This window comes from Anarrhichthys ocellatus, unplaced genomic scaffold, assembly GCF_004355925.1.
Source record: "Anarrhichthys ocellatus isolate YVR2014 unplaced genomic scaffold, GSC_Weel_1.0 scaffold27, whole genome shotgun sequence".
NCBI lineage: Eukaryota > Metazoa > Chordata > Actinopteri > Perciformes > Anarhichadidae > Anarrhichthys > Anarrhichthys ocellatus.
The window spans coordinates 3242138-3261220 of record NW_022280057.1 but is presented as its reverse complement, the minus strand read 5'-3'; the positions used below and the strand labels follow the sequence as shown (position 1 = coordinate 3261220).

General features: G+C 41.2%; 1 protein-coding gene across 1 annotated transcript in view; it reads right to left on the bottom strand.

The window, feature by feature from the left end:
- Positions 1 to 19083, bottom strand: part of kdrl (kinase insert domain receptor like) — a 42034-nt gene that overhangs the window by 11083 nt on the left and 11868 nt on the right. The window contains exons 6-25 of the mRNA XM_031862585.1: positions 18843 to 18982; positions 18573 to 18744; positions 18243 to 18369; positions 17924 to 18093; positions 16519 to 16675; positions 14783 to 14897; positions 12035 to 12143; positions 10656 to 10940; positions 10388 to 10534; positions 9453 to 9581; positions 8306 to 8412; positions 7679 to 7808; positions 6886 to 6990; positions 4980 to 5093; positions 4739 to 4827; positions 4410 to 4563; positions 3587 to 3684; positions 2910 to 3032; positions 2491 to 2602; positions 323 to 422 (exon numbers count right to left, since the gene is read on the bottom strand). Coding sequence (XP_031718445.1) covers positions 323 to 422; positions 2491 to 2602; positions 2910 to 3032; positions 3587 to 3684; positions 4410 to 4563; positions 4739 to 4827; positions 4980 to 5093; positions 6886 to 6990; positions 7679 to 7808; positions 8306 to 8412; positions 9453 to 9581; positions 10388 to 10534; positions 10656 to 10940; positions 12035 to 12143; positions 14783 to 14897; positions 16519 to 16675; positions 17924 to 18093; positions 18243 to 18369; positions 18573 to 18744; positions 18843 to 18982 — 2683 coding nt within the window. The remainder of the gene's footprint in view (positions 1 to 322; positions 423 to 2490; positions 2603 to 2909; positions 3033 to 3586; positions 3685 to 4409; positions 4564 to 4738; positions 4828 to 4979; positions 5094 to 6885; positions 6991 to 7678; positions 7809 to 8305; positions 8413 to 9452; positions 9582 to 10387; positions 10535 to 10655; positions 10941 to 12034; positions 12144 to 14782; positions 14898 to 16518; positions 16676 to 17923; positions 18094 to 18242; positions 18370 to 18572; positions 18745 to 18842; positions 18983 to 19083) is intronic.

Here is a 19083-nt window from a genome sequence, read left to right as displayed (position 1 = left end):
TTTTTGCATTTTTATTTTTTATTCTATTTTATTTTATTTTTTATTATTCTATTTCTTCAAATTCAATATCTGCTCTATTATTTTATTGTACTGTATATATTGTGCATTTCCATACGTAATATTTTATATTTTATTTTACTCTATAAATTGCTGCAGCTACAAACTAATTTCACCCTGGGGATGAATAAAGTTTATATCTATCTATCAAGTTAATGCTCCCAAACACAGTCCACTTCACTGTTCCCGTAAGGTGAACAGCATGCATATACGTTTTTACTTTTATTTGTTGTTTTCTGAAGAAATCGTTTATAGGGATTCTCACATTTCAGAGGAGGAGTATTCTGGTGCTCTCATCCTGGTCCCCTCTTTCAGCCTGCAGCAAAATTCTTCGTCAATTTGGACGCCAGGGTATGGAGAGGCACCTGGGAGAGGAAAGAGGGGGAGAGGTTCATTACGTTATTTGTTGTGCATAAAACAGGCCATACAACGTATATTGGGAACCGATGCAACACTCCTCCATCCCATTCACCTCCAGTCTCCATCATATCCCATCTTCAGACACTCCCTTCATCACCACACCACCAGTGTCTAGAATCCAGGGAGGAATATTCCTCATCTAACCACAGCATCATTACCTCTTTTAATATACTATGTCATCGCCAAAGACTATTCACTATTCATCTCTTCATGCATGTGTAATAAATTATTGTTTCACTCAAAAGAAGTCTCTCCTGTTTGAAATGACCTGTGTTTTATGACGATACAGAATATTCTCTCATCTCTTCTCTGTATAAAGGCAATGTCATCCTGATAATCATGTATATCTAGTATGACAAACACAACTCAGGCCTGGTTCACCTTTGGGTATCAACACTATTCAAAGACGTTTTGGCATATTTAAACCCACAAAATGCCACGGACTCACTTTTGGTTCACAGAGAGAGCTGAAAAACACACTTTGGTTACCCTGAAACTTTTGACCTCTGAACGTGATCAGGCTGCAAAGCTCACTTCTTTGCCATTTTTCTCGGTCATTTTGTATCCTTGTTTCCTGATTTATTTTTCCGAGGCCCCGCTAACAGCACCCAGATGTGTAAGTGTTTCTTTAATGGAAAAAATGTGGTGAGAATGTGTCAAGAGTGAAAAAGAGGGAGAAAGAATCCAAGAAAAAGAAGGAAAGACAAAAGGTAAAGTATCATAATGACGTCAGTGTGCTTTACATTTAAAAGAATATGCAATTTGACACACTTTTCTTTCAACTGCAGTGGGTGACGACACCATATGGCGGTGATTCAAAAGCAACACAGTCAAAATGTACGGAAAAGAAATACATCCAACTTTGGTTACACTTGCTCTTATGTTTCTACTGCTTCCCATGGTGACATTTAAACATACAATATTTCACGTTGAGTCTTGCTATAGAAACGTGTGGTGAGCTCTGTGCCACGGTGCACAGGCAATCATGGGCCGGCACACAATGCGGCCTTAAAGACTGCAGTGGTTTCACAGCAGGGGAACACTCTTACACTGATCTGGCTGCCTGGTTACAATGAGTTTGTGTTGCCAGCTGGGACGAAACCGATAACTTAAATAGGAGGTGTTCTCTCCTTTTTAATGTCCCATGACTGTACTAAAAATCACAGACGAACTCCACTAATGTTTGAGTGGCATGACAATAGTTTTCTCAGGCTGACAATGTAAGCCAGACCGTTTTGTCTGGGGCACAATTACACAGAAGAAGAAAAACACAGTTATTATCCAGTGCATCTGGTGAGGCTGTAAAGCAGGGGGCACCGAGCGAGTCCACCGAGCTAGTAGAGCTCTCTTCTTCCCATGGAACATCTCTGATAACAGATCCCCATGTTTGACTGAGATGCCAGGCTTTATGCATAATGTGGGGACGTTTAACATAAACTAAATGTGAAATGAATGAATCACATAACATTCCAGGGAAAACGCTGTATTGTCAATAAAACAGTAACACTGCAGGGACAAGCATGTAAAGGGTCACGTCTATCTGACGAAAGACTCTTTCACATGCAGCGACCGAACCAATCACAAGACTCTGCTGATGCCATATTTAAATCCAACACATGTTTATGGTTTAGCATTTACGGCTAAAACATATCCCCACCATGTTCCTAAAAATAATAAGAGACGTCTTCCGCCGGGTACATGCAAATCATCTTCTTCAGTTGAGTTTTATGGCGGTTGGCATCCATAAGTGTTGCATAACTGCCATTTTCTGTACTGTCCCTTTCCCTATCTGTTCGAGCTTCGCCATGGCATGTGGAAAAATGCCGATGATAACAATGGTCCTGAATGTAGCGCATATGTGTATAGTGAAAATCATTAACTGTGCCTGTGAGGTTATTCCAGTAATCTACCGAGAACTATCTGTGAAAGAGGCTTACGTCTGGATGTGTGATGTTTGTATAAGCAGGGTGTGAACTATAAAAGTAACGGTCAATACTGAGCCATGGCACTTACCCAGAGAGAAGATCTCCCATATGAGAACACCGAACGACCAAACGTCACTCTGAGTCGTGTAGATCTTGTCAAAAATGGCCTCAGGTGCCATCCACTTGAGCGGCAGTCTGGCCTGTGCAGATATTAAGATAAGAAATATCTCAGTGGTGTGGACATCTGACTAATTCCACTGTCACATCTGTGGAGAGCCAGTTGGTTTAAATTGTGTGAGCAGGTACTGCTTTTGATTTAGCTTATTTAGTTTCATAATCTAGTATTCAAACAAAGATTCCCAAGTATTTAACTGTTTCTGCCAAGTCAGTGATAGCTTACTGTTTCGCATGTTATCGATTAATGAAAATGCTCTGAGTATTTTATTTTGTAAGACAGTAAAACTCAGACAGCTGGAAAAAGACTTGACTGGACTTTAATAAACTTACATCTCCTTTGCGCACATAATCCGGGTCTTTGTAGATGTCTCTGGCAAGTCCGAAATCACAAATCTTCACGACATTATTCTCAGACAGCAGGATGTTTCGTGCAGCCAAATCCCGATGGATGCACTAATGAAAAAAAGGAAGCAACAAAACCGTATTCAATGCAACATTTTCTGCGTGTAATTCACTTAACGGTACTCTGCGGGCTATGAAGCATGGCTTCTTGCAGAGCAACATGTGGTCAAGTCATAGTAGTATTACAATAGGAGATGAAGTGTTCCATATCTAAGAAACAGTCTGTAACAGGTTATCTACAACAATGGCATTCTCATTCAATTCATTCAATCAGTCCCATCCGGCCTCCCCAAAATTATGAATGACTTGAACAATGAATGATATCTAGACTGATAAGCTTGAGAAACACTGGAGTCACAGTAGAGGCAAAATGGTTTACACTTACTTATTTTGCCTCTACTTGGACACTTTTCTAGTTTAAACACTCCAGTTACAGTAAACAAGGGTGAGCACAGCGATCCTTCACTATACTGAGTAAAATGTGTCCAAATTATAATAATTATCTGATAATAAATATCAAAATAACATTATATTTAAAAAAAAAAGCACAACACTGTTTAAAATAAAATGTCGTGATAGATGTCTGAATTATGTGAAGAAAATACCTTGCGGGAAGCCAAGAACTCCATGCCTTTTGCAACTTGGAAACTGTAGCAAATTAAATCTTCCAACGTCAGGACTCTCTTATATAAATCCTCAGATTCTGTGAAACAATAGAACACAAAGTTTTCCCAGTGAGACAGATTTTTCTGATTGGATATATATGGCTTATACATTTAGGACAATGATCCAAATCATGCAGGTGTTTTTTTTTTAATGCAGTGAACGTGATCAGCAGCTCTTTGTCAGATAAATCAGAGAAGATGAAACAGTAACAAACTAATATACATAATCTTAACAATCACGTACGCGTCTCCTCCTACACAATGTCTTTAAAACTTCCTTTTCAGACGAGAAATGAAAACAAATTACAATTCCTCCTATTTTTGAAATGTCAGGTGAAACGTGTGGTTATGGGCCCAGCGTGCTGGTCGGGGGTCTGAGAGAGGAACTCACAAGGAGTCCTTCCACTGGCCCACCTGAGTAAACAGCTAATCAAACCAGAAATAACACATCAGGAACAACATGGCTGACGTGCCGTGTCCGAGCTGGAGCCACAGAGCAGAGTAACACTCAGGTCAGGACAGGAAATAAACAGACGCCTCCGCAGACTCAGTGGGGTGACAGAGGCTCCTGCTGCAGTGATTGTACTGCTGAACAGGAGGAGGAAATGTCCTATCAGACTCAGGCTACAAAACAATCTGAGGGGAGCTTTCATTCCTGGGCAGGAGGGGTGGAGCAGAGGTGAGAGGAGGGGGCGAAGAAGGAGACAGCAGGAGGGACAAACAGAGGGGGGTTGAAGGGAAGCAAGACGTGGTTGGCCTTTACCTTCTTCCTCTTCCTCTGAGTCGCAGTAGCTCTTATCTTCGATGAAGCCAGAGCTGGCTGAGCTTCCGTTGCTGGCCACGCTCTCCAGGCGGCGCTTCATCATCTCGCTCAGCTCGCAGCCCGATCCTGACGACACCACCTTACCGTCCTGGCTCTGACCAGCACACACACATATATCATGTTAAAAAAGATGAGGGTAAACACTGCTGCTGACATGCATCATGGGGCTTCTCTATATGGTTGTAAAAACAGTCCATCATTGCTCACAATGCTGACAAGCTCGTTGCCAGAATGATCGAAAAGTCTAAATCATGCAGCTCGTGACTCACCTTGTAGACGAGAAAGTCATCTCTCTTGCCTCTCAAATAGTTGGACAAGTTGCCATATTTGCAGAACTCCACTATCATCATCAATGGGCCTGTTAAAATGGTGTATCTCTCATGATTATTCCTACATCATGTGATAGTTTCAAGTTAAACTGACAATTTCTTCTTATATATTATATTTTCTATACCCAAATATTGAAACAGTGGGACCACTTTTTATGACTTCCTCAGTAGTAAAGCTCACCTCCAGGCTTGGTGCAGGCTCCCAGCAGGTTGACCACGTTCAGGTGATGGCCAATGTGGATCAGAATCTTCAACTCTGACATCAGAGCTTTCCGCTCATTTGACGTAGCGCCTCCTGTAATAATGCAAACACATGAAGAACGTTTTCAGCATCGGTTGGTGTATCAAACATCCTGACTTAAAGGATGAACATTTTCACAATAAATTTGATACTCATTGTGTTTCATTTTCCTTTAATTTTGTTTAGGATCACTCCAACAATGTTCCGTTGAACAATTTGAACGCTTGGAATCCAAACTCATTGAAAAGATAATAAGAAACAGATTTTCCCTTTTATAAAGTTAAGATCGAAGACATCAAACAAAATGAGACCACCTCGCCAGATGATTCAGTTAAGATCGTACGCAAAGATAACTTCTGTGAAAAATAAGCAAGGTTGTAAAGATATTTTATACACAGGAGGGAACAAACGTTGTATAAACAATCAAACACAGAACATGTAATCGATATTTCCTTTGAGTTTCGTTTTTTTGGAACTGGAAACACAACCGTTGGATACATGGGGACAATAATAGACGACTTGCTAAATACCAGCATGTGTACATATACAATCTGAACATACAGATGATGATATTTTTTCCAGACTTGCCTTGCCTTACATTTCACGAGTAAATTCTGTCTTCGTTTGCATGTGTAGCGAGAATGTGGGAAAAAAAACTGAACCTTGTTAGATGGATAACTGGGGAATTTCATTTTGAGAGTTCATTAAATATGATGGAAAAATAATAATATTGCTTTAAGCCCAGCGATATGAAGAGGCTTTTTCAAAGATGAATGCCAACAAAATTTGAAAAATAAAAAAGGGAGGCGCTCACATGTAATAACCAAATTTAATAAGTTTGAAAAGTGATTTAACTTTGAATTATGAAAATTAAGATTTAGGGGTTGCTTTATGTTGCCTTGACCGCCCTGATATTTATGAGCTCAAGGCTAAAGCAGCCAGGGAGTCTGTAGCTAAACCACGGTCAATTTGAGGAGACCTGCTGCTTTACATTAACTTTGACCTACGACTAACAGCCAGAGTCCTCTCAGAGAGTCTGTGATTTATGCTGAGACATGCTTAATGATATGACAGTGACCAATACATCTAATACATAAGCCCTATTCTTCATGATCCGTCATCCCCATATCTCTGATGACTGATGGTTCTGCAGTTTGCTTCTCTAGTCATAACATTTTCATGAAAACTTTTCAGCTTGTTGGTTTTACTGTTTTCATTTTTGATCCAACATTTGTTGTAAATATTTGGAGAGACGTTGGAATGGGAAAATATTTCTTCTTTAAAAAGACCGGAGACAGCTGATAGTTTCCAAATGTTGGAATCTCTAAAATGGGGCAAACATGGTTTTATTGTTCATTTGGTACTTGCATCTTCAGCTTTGGAACTCTTCTTCACCTGCAGATTTTGGACATTCTGATCTGAGCTGTCAGATCTGCACACACTTCATCTTTTTTATCAAGAACAGGCTTAGAGATCTTAGTCCTTACCTTTAACTGCACTTTGCGAGGAACAGACATTACATGCTCTTTTTGAACCGATACGCCATACAAACATTAACTGCAGGCACATGTGATGCTGTGAGTCTGTAATGTGCGCAAGAAATAAATCTTTCCGCAGAAATGACATTCATTATTCATCTGCTACCCACACAACAGTAGATACTGTGACATTAATGCAGGCCTGTCTGTCATGAGTGGTGGTACCTCCAGGATAAACAAGAGGGGCCACATGGGCAACTACATATGTGAAAAATAAAATAACAAGTGGTTCTGTCAAAATAAATGCCTATAATTTACAGTAGAGTCACAGTTTAACATTTTTTTTTTTTTTTTTTTTGATATCTTACCTTTCAACATTTTGACAGCGACAGTCTTGCAGGTTGAGAGCTTGTCGATCCCAAAGGCAGAAGCCTCCACCACTTTTCCAAACGCTCCATGGCCAAGAGTTTTGCCTGGCAAAGGAAGAAGGTATTCGATAAGTGGGACGACATTAGAGTTTCCTGTCCCTCAGTCAGAAAAATCAGACAAGGTTCCCTGTCAGTCAGGCTATGGGTCTGTAATTAAAACAACACACGCCAGGAGAATTTATGGCTCACTTAAGACTGGATGACAGCGTAGGTCACTGATAAGTAATGACCCTACACAGCTGCTGCAGAGAGGGGTGACACCTATTCCACGTAACTTAATGTGGCTATGTATATTCTCAACATGAAACACTTTTAAAATGAACTTTTAACCTTTTGTGGTTGAACTTCTTGTCCGGAAAATGCCAATCAAATATGCTCAAAGCAGAGAAATCAGAAACAGTGATGTAAATGAAAGTTACAGTCAAATTATTTTTGCATTAGAGAATCTACATCATCCAAATCATCACCACAAGTAACACATCATCAAGGGCATTACCTGCTGGGTTGTGTACATTTTCATTCATCCAGCTAGCAAGCTATTTACACACACTAATATTGTGAGATATCCCAAGTGTGGCTCTGGATGTTCTGTTATTGTTTAAACATCATCTTAACATCTAAAGTTATGGCAGCCTTGCGGTTAACCCATTTAAAAGAAACCAACTGTGTCTAAAGTTGCCCGTAATATATGAAAATTATGTCTTCAACATTTTTCTGCACATTGGATTCTCACCTAGTCGCAGTCGGTCACGGGGAAATTCCCATTTACTGCTGTCGTACTGAAGAAGATCATTCTGCTCCTCGAGGGGACACTCGTCAGGGTCAATGATGATAGACGGACCCATCTTATACTGTGCCGGTTGCTGAGGGTGTTGAATTACAAAATATGAATGATCTAATACGTTTTTGACAATGACAACCACGACACAACGCAGAGTTTTGAACTTTTGTTTCATTTCAAATGATCAGTAAGTCGTGAAAAATGTTGAATTGACTATAAAAATTCTTGCTCTACGCATACTTGTCCAGATCAAAGGTGCATAAATGTCTCCTCGTTGTTTTATTTGCATAAGTACATTATGTTCTCCTTTGACTGAACTTACAAACAAGCTCAGCATTTCCAGCTCATCGAAGGAAATGTGGAAATCATAAACACTGGCTAAATGTGTCCTTCCATTTAACTGTATTTCACAAGAAGCATTAGTCAGTCGCTTCTATGAAATCATTGGAGTCAAATTAGTTGAAAACAGGAACCACAAAAAAAAGAAATCACAAATGCCATGACTCTTGAACTTTCCTCATCTTGGTAAATGCTAATGTCATATACTTTGTAATATAAAGAAGTAACACAGCGTCTTACCTTCCTTAGCTTGCGGATGAAGAGGATCAGCATGAGCCAGAGGAACGTGGCTGCAGCTCCCGTACACACCAAAATGATCACCTCAACATTTGGCTTCCCTTCATCCCCTGGAAAGAGAAAAACTATTGTCAACTACCAGACCTATTAAGCAAAGAAACCACTGTGTGCTTTTCATGACCTCATAAATTGTCATATAATAGTGAGATCAAAAGAAAACATTCTGTTACAAATTTGTCAATCGTTTATTTGTTTGTTAATTCTCTGGGAGATTATTTACAAAAAGGAAATAGAAACACACTTTGCTGTTTATTTCTGGTTTGCTTAGGATATGCATACCACACTTTTTCCGATAATATTTTCTTCCAAACACTGTTTTTTCTTAACTATCCATGTCAACACTCTGAAACATCGTATCCCTTGAATCTGCACAACAAGTTTGTCTGGCGCTTATATTATGTAATCTTTGACTAAACAGCCAAGCAGAACATGCATACAGCCTGTTGCTGAAATATCTTTGTGGTGCAGATGGAATTGATAACACTTACTGTTGAATTTTAAGAGAGATTGAAGTTTAGCATATTTAGAATCTGTTTGGAAAAAACTACATGCATGACATCTCACCTACACTGCCATCCTGACCTTCACGTCAATTCATTTACATGTGAAGGTACACAGGCACACACACACACGTTAAGAGACATGCTACTCCAATTATCTACTGTGTGTTTCCAGCCCCTTGGCTGTTGTAGCACTCAATCTAATGCACTCATTAGTGGACCTCTTAACACTTCACAGAGGTCACGTCCTCAAGGTAAAGGCCCTCAGCCAGAGCCTCGGTCATAAAACCCGAGAAGGAATTCACTTGGCATTCCTGGCAGCCACAGATTTTCTGTCAGGGGAAACTTTTCATAATGAAGTCAGACGAGAGCTATTTGTAGTGGTGACAAGAAAACAAGAGGGCCTCTGAGACGTTTTGATTGGACATGCAGAATATGCAATGACTCCACTGTTTTGGACGGACGATTAGTGTATTTGATGCGATGTGTAGCCCACAACACTCCACTGACAATGCAGCAAGTTGTTGGTGAGTGTTGGATCTTTTTTGATGGTTAGTTAGTTAATATCTCAAGGTGTCTGAGTGACTTACCGACCACAGTAACAACAGCACTGGTTTTCGCAAAACCCTCAACATTGCTGGCTACACACTCATAGAGACCCTCATCATCTTTCTTCACCCTCTCGATGGTCAGGACCCCGTCCTTTCCCAGACTGATACCTGCAACACACAATCTCAGTCAAACTGATACAGTTTAAAAGGTGTGACATTTAACATTTGGGACTCAATCTTTTGTGCAAGTGCAGACTGGCAGTAGTTCAAAAGCAGATGAAAGTGAAACAGTGTATCTTCAGGCACTTGAGCTTATAAAAATTATGGCTGGAAAGTAACCCACTCTTACTCAGGTTGTGTTTATGCAGAATAATTAAATTTCTACTCAGGATGTTTTAAACACCATGAGCCAGAAATAATATGTTCTGTGGGAGCTGAGGTTATGCAATTACATAAAAAGGATTTAGCATACTTATCTTCTCACAGTGTGCGTGTAAATGCAAATTTGACAACCTGAATACAACTGAATGAAACCTTTACTTTGCCAACAGCCCGTAATTATATAAACGATTGCAACAGTAAGTGCAGCTTAACTGCACAAATGTCTTCAGTGTGCATAGATAGGAACTTTAGGGTTTTGGAAATATAAATTCAGCTTCTGAAATGACATCACCCCCACTCTGAATCAGAAATGTTGTTTACTTGTGCCTCGAGCAAATATGCCCTACAATGAAAAAACGTGGCCTGGTCTTTGACACATTGAGAAACTGTCAGCAGCTTTCAAAGCAGATGACAGATTCACCTGCTGATAATACAGTCTTCCTAACAACAAAATGTATTCTTTCTCTTTCAGCCCATCATCCAGTTGTGCAGTTCTGCAGCAGGATTGCACTTGTGCCACTGTTAACCAATATTATAAAATTGTATCATATCATAAGATAATCATGGCACATAGAATAGCATTCTCAGGTTACCTGGTCCTTCCTCCACCTGAACGCCATTTTTGTACCACATGATGTACGGACGAGGAACTCCCAGAGCAAAGCAGGCCAGCATCAGGGTGCTGCTACTGTTCACATCTTGATCAGTCAGATTTTGACTCAGCCAGGGGCTTTTTCTCACTGCACAAAAAACAAAACATAAAAAAAGGTTTGAATTAAAGCTGCTGTTTCTCTATTACTGTCTTGTTCAGACAGCGACTTATCAAGTGTTGCAAGTTTCTTATATCCTCCTCTAACTCACCATCCACAAAAAGTGCCGCGGTCTTGAGTTCAACCCTCTTGTGGAGCTTGTATGCTTGGCACTTGTAACCTGTAGTGCTGATTTGGGACACGTTATGCAGACGGAGAGAAAGAGAAATGGAGTAGCGGCTGATCTGGAGACTGGACACGTTGGAAGTGATCGTTTGATTCCTGGAATCCAACCAGTGTAGGTCTTTGTAAAGGTAGCGAGCTGCCCGACAGGTCAGAGTGACGTCATCCCCCTCGATGGCTGCCTGAGGTTCGATGGTGATTTCCTCAGGTTGATCTGGTGTGAAAATGGATTTCAATGATGTTGAATCATCCTCAGTTCCAGATACATTCAATGATCAGATGGGGTCAACAAAAGTTACTAATTATGAATAAAGAAGAGCATTCCACATCATGTTTTACACGAACAGAGACACGCATCCTCTGTTGGACAATACTTGCTGCTTGTTGCAATGCCAGGAATGTGAAATTTGCAGTTATTTCCTGTTTCATCACTGCTAATTGGAAGCGCGTTGCCAGGGGACTGCATGCCTGACGGCGCTGCCGCACTCATCCGATTGGAGAGAAGCTGAGTCTGGGCCCCAGGGGAACCAGACTGAGCTTGTTTATTCAGATTGCTGGAAAGCGTTCTGTGTTCCGTAAGAGAAGGCAGCTGTTATCACATTTGTGTCCTCTTTTTTAGCAGTATTCTCCATCTTTCTCCGTCTTCCTCACCTCTGGAAGAGAGATGAATTCCTCTCTGGAATTCTCTCACTCTGGGAGACACGTTTTTTGGCCCTTGGCATCCCCTCAAGCTTGGGCTCACCCGCATACATCCCTCCCCAAAAGCAATCCTCCACCCCTCAGGAGATGTGATTCACTCAGCTTTTAAGGAATTGTGATTCACTTTGTTGCAGTGACACCACATCCTCACTATGAATACATGAATGTCTTAATTGATATCTATGTTGGGAACTCTCGAAACTCTTGAATTCTCCTAGCAGAAAGCTAACAGAGAAAGAGGAATGACCTGCTGGCAGCAGAGCAGGAATGCATGCTATTCATAGTTATTTTTAAAAGCGTGCCATTATAGCACTCCATATGGCTCAGGACATGTTTGCCTCTCTTCCACCCTGAAGCCACTCAGCTGCAGTGGAAGATGGTTTCAATTAATGCCCCCCTCTGGTTTCTTTATTGCACAATGCAATCTGCACATTCCTTCGCTGTTCTTGCAATTCATTACAGCGTGTACTGTACGTGTAGATAATTTGAAAGAATCCAGTGCACAGTATAGTGCATTTTGCTATTATTGCAATAAAACTCTGTTTGCACTTTTAGCTGAGCTATTCAGATTTAAATATTTCAGCTTTCATATTCTGGTGACCCACTTACCGTCAACGTAGAAAGGGATCGTCATTGTGGTCTTGCCAACTTCATTCTGGGCCCCACATGTGTACTGTCCTGACATGACAGCGTCTCCTATCACCAGGGTGCTCACAGTCTAATTGGGATAAGAGGGGCAATTATCACTGATTGTTCCAAACAGAAAGAAAACATGTGGAGATAAACAACAAATGTTTAACATCACAATTCAGAATTCTGCTTCGACATGAACTTTCAGTGTGACGTATCTCTAAGGTTCAATCACCATCAGAGCAGCGAGTCGCTGTTAACAGGCGGGTAAGAGGTCCAGAGCCTGGTTTGACTTATACTTTCCAGTGCGTAACATTAATAAAAGGATACATCTGGAGTTTAAAACCCGCTGAGTCGCCTTCAGACCTGTACTATAGATCTAGTGCCATGGCTCGAGGTCCATTTCCTGGAAAGCACTTCTAACGCCATACTCAATTTTATCATTGCGCCAGTTCAACATTTCAATGGCTTAAATAGACAAAATAATAAGTGAAACTTGGGTGAGGGCCAGACTGCGTGGGGCTCTGCTTAGTGTTCAGGTTGACATCTGTTTTTTGGGGGCCAGTTAGCTACATCAAAGAGAGTGAATGATGTGGGTGTATTGTCTGGGTGTATGCTGGCCTAAACCTCCTAGGCTTGTAGGAGCTATTGTGCTGACTCTCAAGACACACAGCTGTAGCCATGAAACAATGTTCACGATACAAACACTCAGGCAGTCACAGAATGTGTGTTTAAAAGTCATATCATATTGTTCGATTCATGCTGCTGTGACACTTGTCAAAACAGAGATGAAGTGGCCTTATGGTATTATGTTACGGCTATTACTCACCATGATGTAACCCGAGCTCGAACACAGTCATTTAAACAATTGTGCACAGTCCCCAAGAGGTGACCTGACCAGACGCACTGTGACCTCTGTGCCCCCCCTGTGTTTTCCATATATTATGACCCGGGCCAGTCTTCCTCTCTACTGGGCCTTCTGGGGAGGCACTGAAAGGCCCGGCCTTGACTACGTTCTTATTCACGGGCCACAACGATTTATGTGGGGTGACAGAGAGGAATTCACTTCCAACAAATCCCTGTTCTTTTAAACTTCTGCTTGTTATCATTGACCCTTAGTCCTAACCCTCATAAAGCACCAGCGTTTGGCCACAAGTACTTTTAAATAAGTGGTGCCTCCCAATTCATGTCAGAGACATATCAGAACTGATGCCCTATGAAAATTGTCAAAATTACAATTATTATATGATTGTGGGTTTCATTCTGAGCTTAATCAGAGAGCAGGAGACAATAAACCACTTACTTATGAACCAGAAATACAGGTGAAAACAGTGAACGAAAAGTTTGGATTGAGAATGATCATGGATTCTTTATAGCTGAAAACCTTTATAACAACGAATATGTGCCTTACTTGGCCTATTCTGCTGTAATGGGTTTCTTTAACCTTATCCTACAGAGGCAAAGGAGGCCTGCTCTTAATTTCGTTTGGGTGAACAGTTTTAGTAAACGGCTCCCACAGGACATTTGTCTACAGTTTCCGTATTGTGTTTAGGTTTGCACGAAGACATGGGTTTTATGTTGTCTAAGAAAAGCTGATGGACTCGTAGATCCGACATTCAAACCTGAGTGTTGATTTTGCAGAAATAAATAATTGAGGTGTAAGACAACTAAATGTGCCTAATGTGTTGGTGTGACAGACTATTTGTAGCTGCTTAAATGCACTGTTTTCATGATCAGAGCTTGCTTTTATAATTACATTATGTGCAATTACAGCAGAATATGCTTACATAACAAAAGCACAGTTCCAGCTGTTTTTCAGTGTGTGTAGTGGCTCTTCGTCACAGGTAATGGTGTAGGGTAGAATCTATAAAAGTCTGTTCAAAGCTCTTGGCACACGCATGGCTTAAGCCATATATATTTTGCACGGTTTACAAGGCTTAGATCCAAGAGTCTAAACAGCAGAAAAGATTAACTGATGTCAGAATAAAAGATGTTTCTTTGGCAAGGCCCAGGATGAAGCTGCAGCTGCTTCATTTACAGGCCTTCTTCATATGAAAGAACTGTGAATGTGTATGTCACTCCATTATAGGAAAATTAACTGTGTCTATGCGTTATGGGTTCACCATTTCAAAGTACATTGCTCATTATAGGAAGGAAAACCAATGCAGTTAGTTATCCAAGTATGTTACATTTATATTGTAAATGTACATTATTTATCAATATAATATATGCCTTTTCAGATGCAACACATCATACGTGTAAAAAACAAGAATGTTTCCCATATTTTCTTGGTTGTTTATTCCAAGAATTAATCAAGATTTTTTTTAAGAGCAACAATGAAAAACAAGACTGATTTCTTCAAAAGGGACTGCTGAGGGCCTTTTCATGTGTTTTGGTCACAGTTAAATAAGTCAAAACTACCGCAGACAAAATGAATCACTTTCAGTGAAAAACGTACAGCATCACTGCCAAAAGCAGGAACATAGTAATGATTTATGGATTTCAGATGTTACATCTGACTTTCAAGCCCCGGTCACAAGAGGTTTCTACTTGAACCTGACCTAGCGTTTGGTCTATTCCCTTGATCCTTAGACTTCTTCTTGATCCAATTCTCATATAAATCTTATTGTTGAGTTGGTCACTGATACTTGTCATCCACATGTCACGGTGTGTATCTGTTGTTTCAAACCCATGTGGAAACACTACAAATAAAGTTTAACCACATACCTTGTTTTTTCCTTTAACCAGCTCAGACTTGTCATTTATGCTCTTAATCCAGTTGTGGGAGTTATTTCCCCTGTCAACAATGTTGACCGGAAGAGGCTTGTTGTTAGCATTGCAACTGTAGAACAGAAAAAATGTAATAAGAAACACGCAATCAGTATGAATAGAGACAAATGTAGATGTGTTGGACCTTAAACAATACAACACAGAAAAAAAAGACTCTCATGTTGATTAAATTGGGAACCTTGATGTTACGTTAGAACACATGCTGCTTACATCACACGATTATAAAGTACAACGTGCTATCGTACTTTAAAAGCCCTGAGTCTGAAAGGGTGAGGGTATGTTAAAAGACCACTGAGACTGATGTGGGTCGAGTCCAGGTCTAGACCAGATTGTCTGGGTTATAAAACCAAGAGAAAGCATTCATTTGACCACCAACCCCCCAAACCCTTCACCGCCCGTGGTGGGGAACAATCAGCCTGATGAGAGGAGAGGCAGAGGAGGAAACAGCAACAGCGACAGGAAGGGCTGTGCTATGCGTCACCTCGTACAGGAAACAGCCCCCCCTCCACACGTTCTGGCCAGAGGAGATAAGGTTGATACTAAGACCTTGGCGGTCAACAAGGGACAGCTGATAACTTCTCAACCTGGCGATAAAGACACTCCCATATTTCTGCCCCTTACCCTATCAGACTCATTCCACATCCAACATAGCAAGCTTCCCTCACCTCTAAACCTTTCCCACTCCCTGCGTGTCCCCTCAAAACTCCCAAAGATTTAGATGAGATATGATCTTGAAGGGCTAAATACTGGATTTACAGTGACAGGTACTTTGCAGGGTCAGGGCTGTATAAAACAAACATTTTGCACAATTGGCCTCCCACCAGGCTATAGCTGTTCCCTTGTCTCATTAGCTGCCTGCCACTGTTCATAGTGCCAGCTCTGATTATCTTTAGGCCAGGCAGAAAGAGTTGCTCTGACTCAATGCTCATGAATCTGGCAAGTACAAGAAGGTTTTTGAGATCATTTAATAAATGAAACAATAGAGGCACTGGTGGATTAACACCATTGAGTATGTAACAGAATTTCATCTCTTTCTTGTGCAGTGGTCCACAATGTTGTTTTTGGTAATGGTGTTGAGGCCTGATAACCCAAGGGTAATGACCCATTGTTTTCCTGATCTTACGACTCCTAGGTCTCCTGCTGCCATTGACGAGCCAGGATCTCAGGGAATGTTCATCTTGTTTGTGGGTTCACTACCAGGCCGGTATTCATGCACAGTCACTCATACACTCAGTTCTGTTCGGGTGTGTAACAGCTCTGGGAATCTGAGATTAATACATCTCCCCTATTTTTCCCCTTCAGCCTACAAAGCCACTGACCACAAACGAGAGGGCAGCTCTCGAGGGCTCCGTTTCTTTGATTAATGTGTCGTATTCTGGGCCAGTGTCAATTTAGTCAATGTAGATCTGTTTGACAGTGGGATCCCCGGGCTGGTCTGGTGGGTCTGGGCCCTACAAGTACGTACTGTTAAGTCTATGATGCTGTTTTTTGTGAATACAAATAATACGTTTTTTACAAAATATAAGTTTTTGTCCTCCAACACATTTTGAATCAGATTATGTTATTCAGATTTCCCTTTGATGCATTTTAAATTCTTCAAAATTGGACGACGTTTACAGAAAATCTAGTTTAAACATTTCAGTTTTTGTGAATATAGCAAGATGGTGACTCACTTTACAAGTGCAGGGTCTGAGTGACACGGTTGCCAGAACCAAAAGATGTCTGGTAAGGGTATCCCATAAGCAGTGCAGGTTAGCTGATGCTGTTTGCCAAACATGTAGGGCTGCACGTCCACAGTGGCAAGCTCTGCCTCTGAAATGGTTGGTTTCACTGTGAGAGAGGAGTGCACATAAACACACATAAGAACACAGACACAAACACAAAAACACAGGGAGAGCGAGATAAAGAGAGAGCGACAACAGGTTAGATCAACCAGCCACCATCCCAGCCCACTGTGGAATCTCATAATGTCTTTATAATGAGGGCCGGCAGTCATGATGGATAGCCATGAAAAAGGTGCACACCAGTTGTCCTTTGGACGTCGTGTAGGAGAAGAATGGCAGAATGATTGGATAGCCCGGGACTGTAGGTCCAAGAGTGACCCCACAGTGGCCCATGCCCATCAGTGTATCAACCATCAACAACAGACAGAGATCCTTGTGCCGGTCCACATCACCTAGCCATTCTCTCCATTTTGAACAGCTTAGATTGTCAGGCTACACACAGCGACATAGCTAGGCAAACCACAAAACCTGCACACGCCATCACGTAGGACACATTCATAATCTGGAGCACTCTGACAGCCCTAAACAACTGATGAAATAGTTCCATAATTGATACCAGGAATCTCCCTTCACTGTGTTTAGTTGTGGCTGTGTGTTTTATTTGTTTGTCATTACAATAAATCAAAGTTTTGTGAAGCAGGACAGTTAAGGATCATAAATAAAGTGTATACAAACCACATGGAGCTGATTTTACACTTTTTGGCACACTATTGGGATTGCTGTGTTTAAAGAACGCAATGAATATAGCGTTGCCCCCCCATGACAAGCTTGAAGTAGCTGACGCACACTTCTCTGTTCTCTATAGTAAGCAGACTTTGTCCAAGTTTCAACCTAATACCCTAAAACATTTATAACCTCTAGTGTTAACAGTCATCAGTAGTATTCAGTTAAAACAATCAATTACATGCTCAGTCCTTGTTTTCCTCAAGCTGTATACATATTGTTTGGAACATGTTTATATGAGCTGCACTGTATATACACATGGTGAGGATGCAAATAAATGCTGGAGACTAGGGGGGGTCTGGAGCGGCTGGAATCTGCGTACAGAATAGAGCCCACGCCATTTACACACTGCGCCAAGCCCCCCAAAAGAGCCCCAATAATCAACAACAGCTGCCCCTGCTATGTCAATCCAGCCCTGGAATCAACAAGCCCCCAAATTCCTCTCATACTAGAGTTGCTACCTGCAGTCCAGTGAACTGCACTGAAAGCAGCTACAGTGCTGGGGCAGCCAAGGCACTGCTTCATTTCCTTAGGATCAGCAGTCATTATCAGGTTTATGGCAACAGCTTACCGTGGACTACCAGCGTGTAGCTCAGATTCCTGTACACGCCCTTCACTTGGTTGCCCAGGCTTATGGTGAAGGCCCCAGCATGCTTCTGCTGCACATCAGAGATGATCAAGTTGTAACCAGCCATCTTGTAACAGGTGGAATTATTCTTGATAGGGACCCCATCCTTATACCTAAACATTGGAGGCATTGAAAGGTTTTTAAACCATGGATAAAGAGCAAGAATCAATGAAAGAAGTGAATGGAAAGTTGACTCATAAAGGTGTTCGCTCACTCAATACATAATCAGCAGTTTTTATTGGGACTTTAAAGCATTACTTACCATGCTGGCATGTCTGTTGGTGGCAGAGCGTCGACCTTGGGGGCAAACACAAGCTTCTTTTTACCTTCTCTAACAGTAACCTTACCAGGCCGACCAGGCTTATAGGAGACATAGAGGTATGGATGCTCTGGAACAAAAGATTAATGACAGACATTAGAATCCATCGAAAAGCAAAGTTTTACCATCATATCATTGTAGAATCACCACAGTGAGGTTTATTTAGAAGTTAAAATGTGTCTGATCATTTTGTTGTGTTTTTATGCTTTGTAATAAACTTTGGAGCTCATGGAAATCGTCACCTGATTTTAAATCCATCCAAAGCATACTCACCATAGACAAGGACTGTTACTGAGACATTGCTGTGTACCGTGGGTTCAAGGTCAGCCTTGCAGTGGTACTTCCCCTGATCCTCCATGGTAATGTTTGGCAAAATTAAAGCCTTGCTCATCTCTAGAACATTAGCAGGGGGGTCCGTCGTCTTTTTGGTATAGTAATGCTTTTCCTGAGGACAAAGGAGGAACTATAAACTCCACTGCTACATTCTGCGACAGTGTGTTTAACATATAGCAGCACTATATCAAAAGTAAATCCTGAACTTACTTTCTTCTGTGGAAAATCCCATGTGAAGTTGATTCTTCCATTAAAGGTGGTCTCACCAGTACAGTTGAGCATGAGGGTGTCTCCAACCAACACTTTGGCGACATTATTTGGGGTGATCTTCACATTCATAAGAACATGAGCTGTAAAAATGGTGACAAATATAAGAAGACAGAGAAACAGAGAAATCGACACTAATCTATATTTTTCAACTGAGCAAGATGGCTAGAAAGACAACAGACTC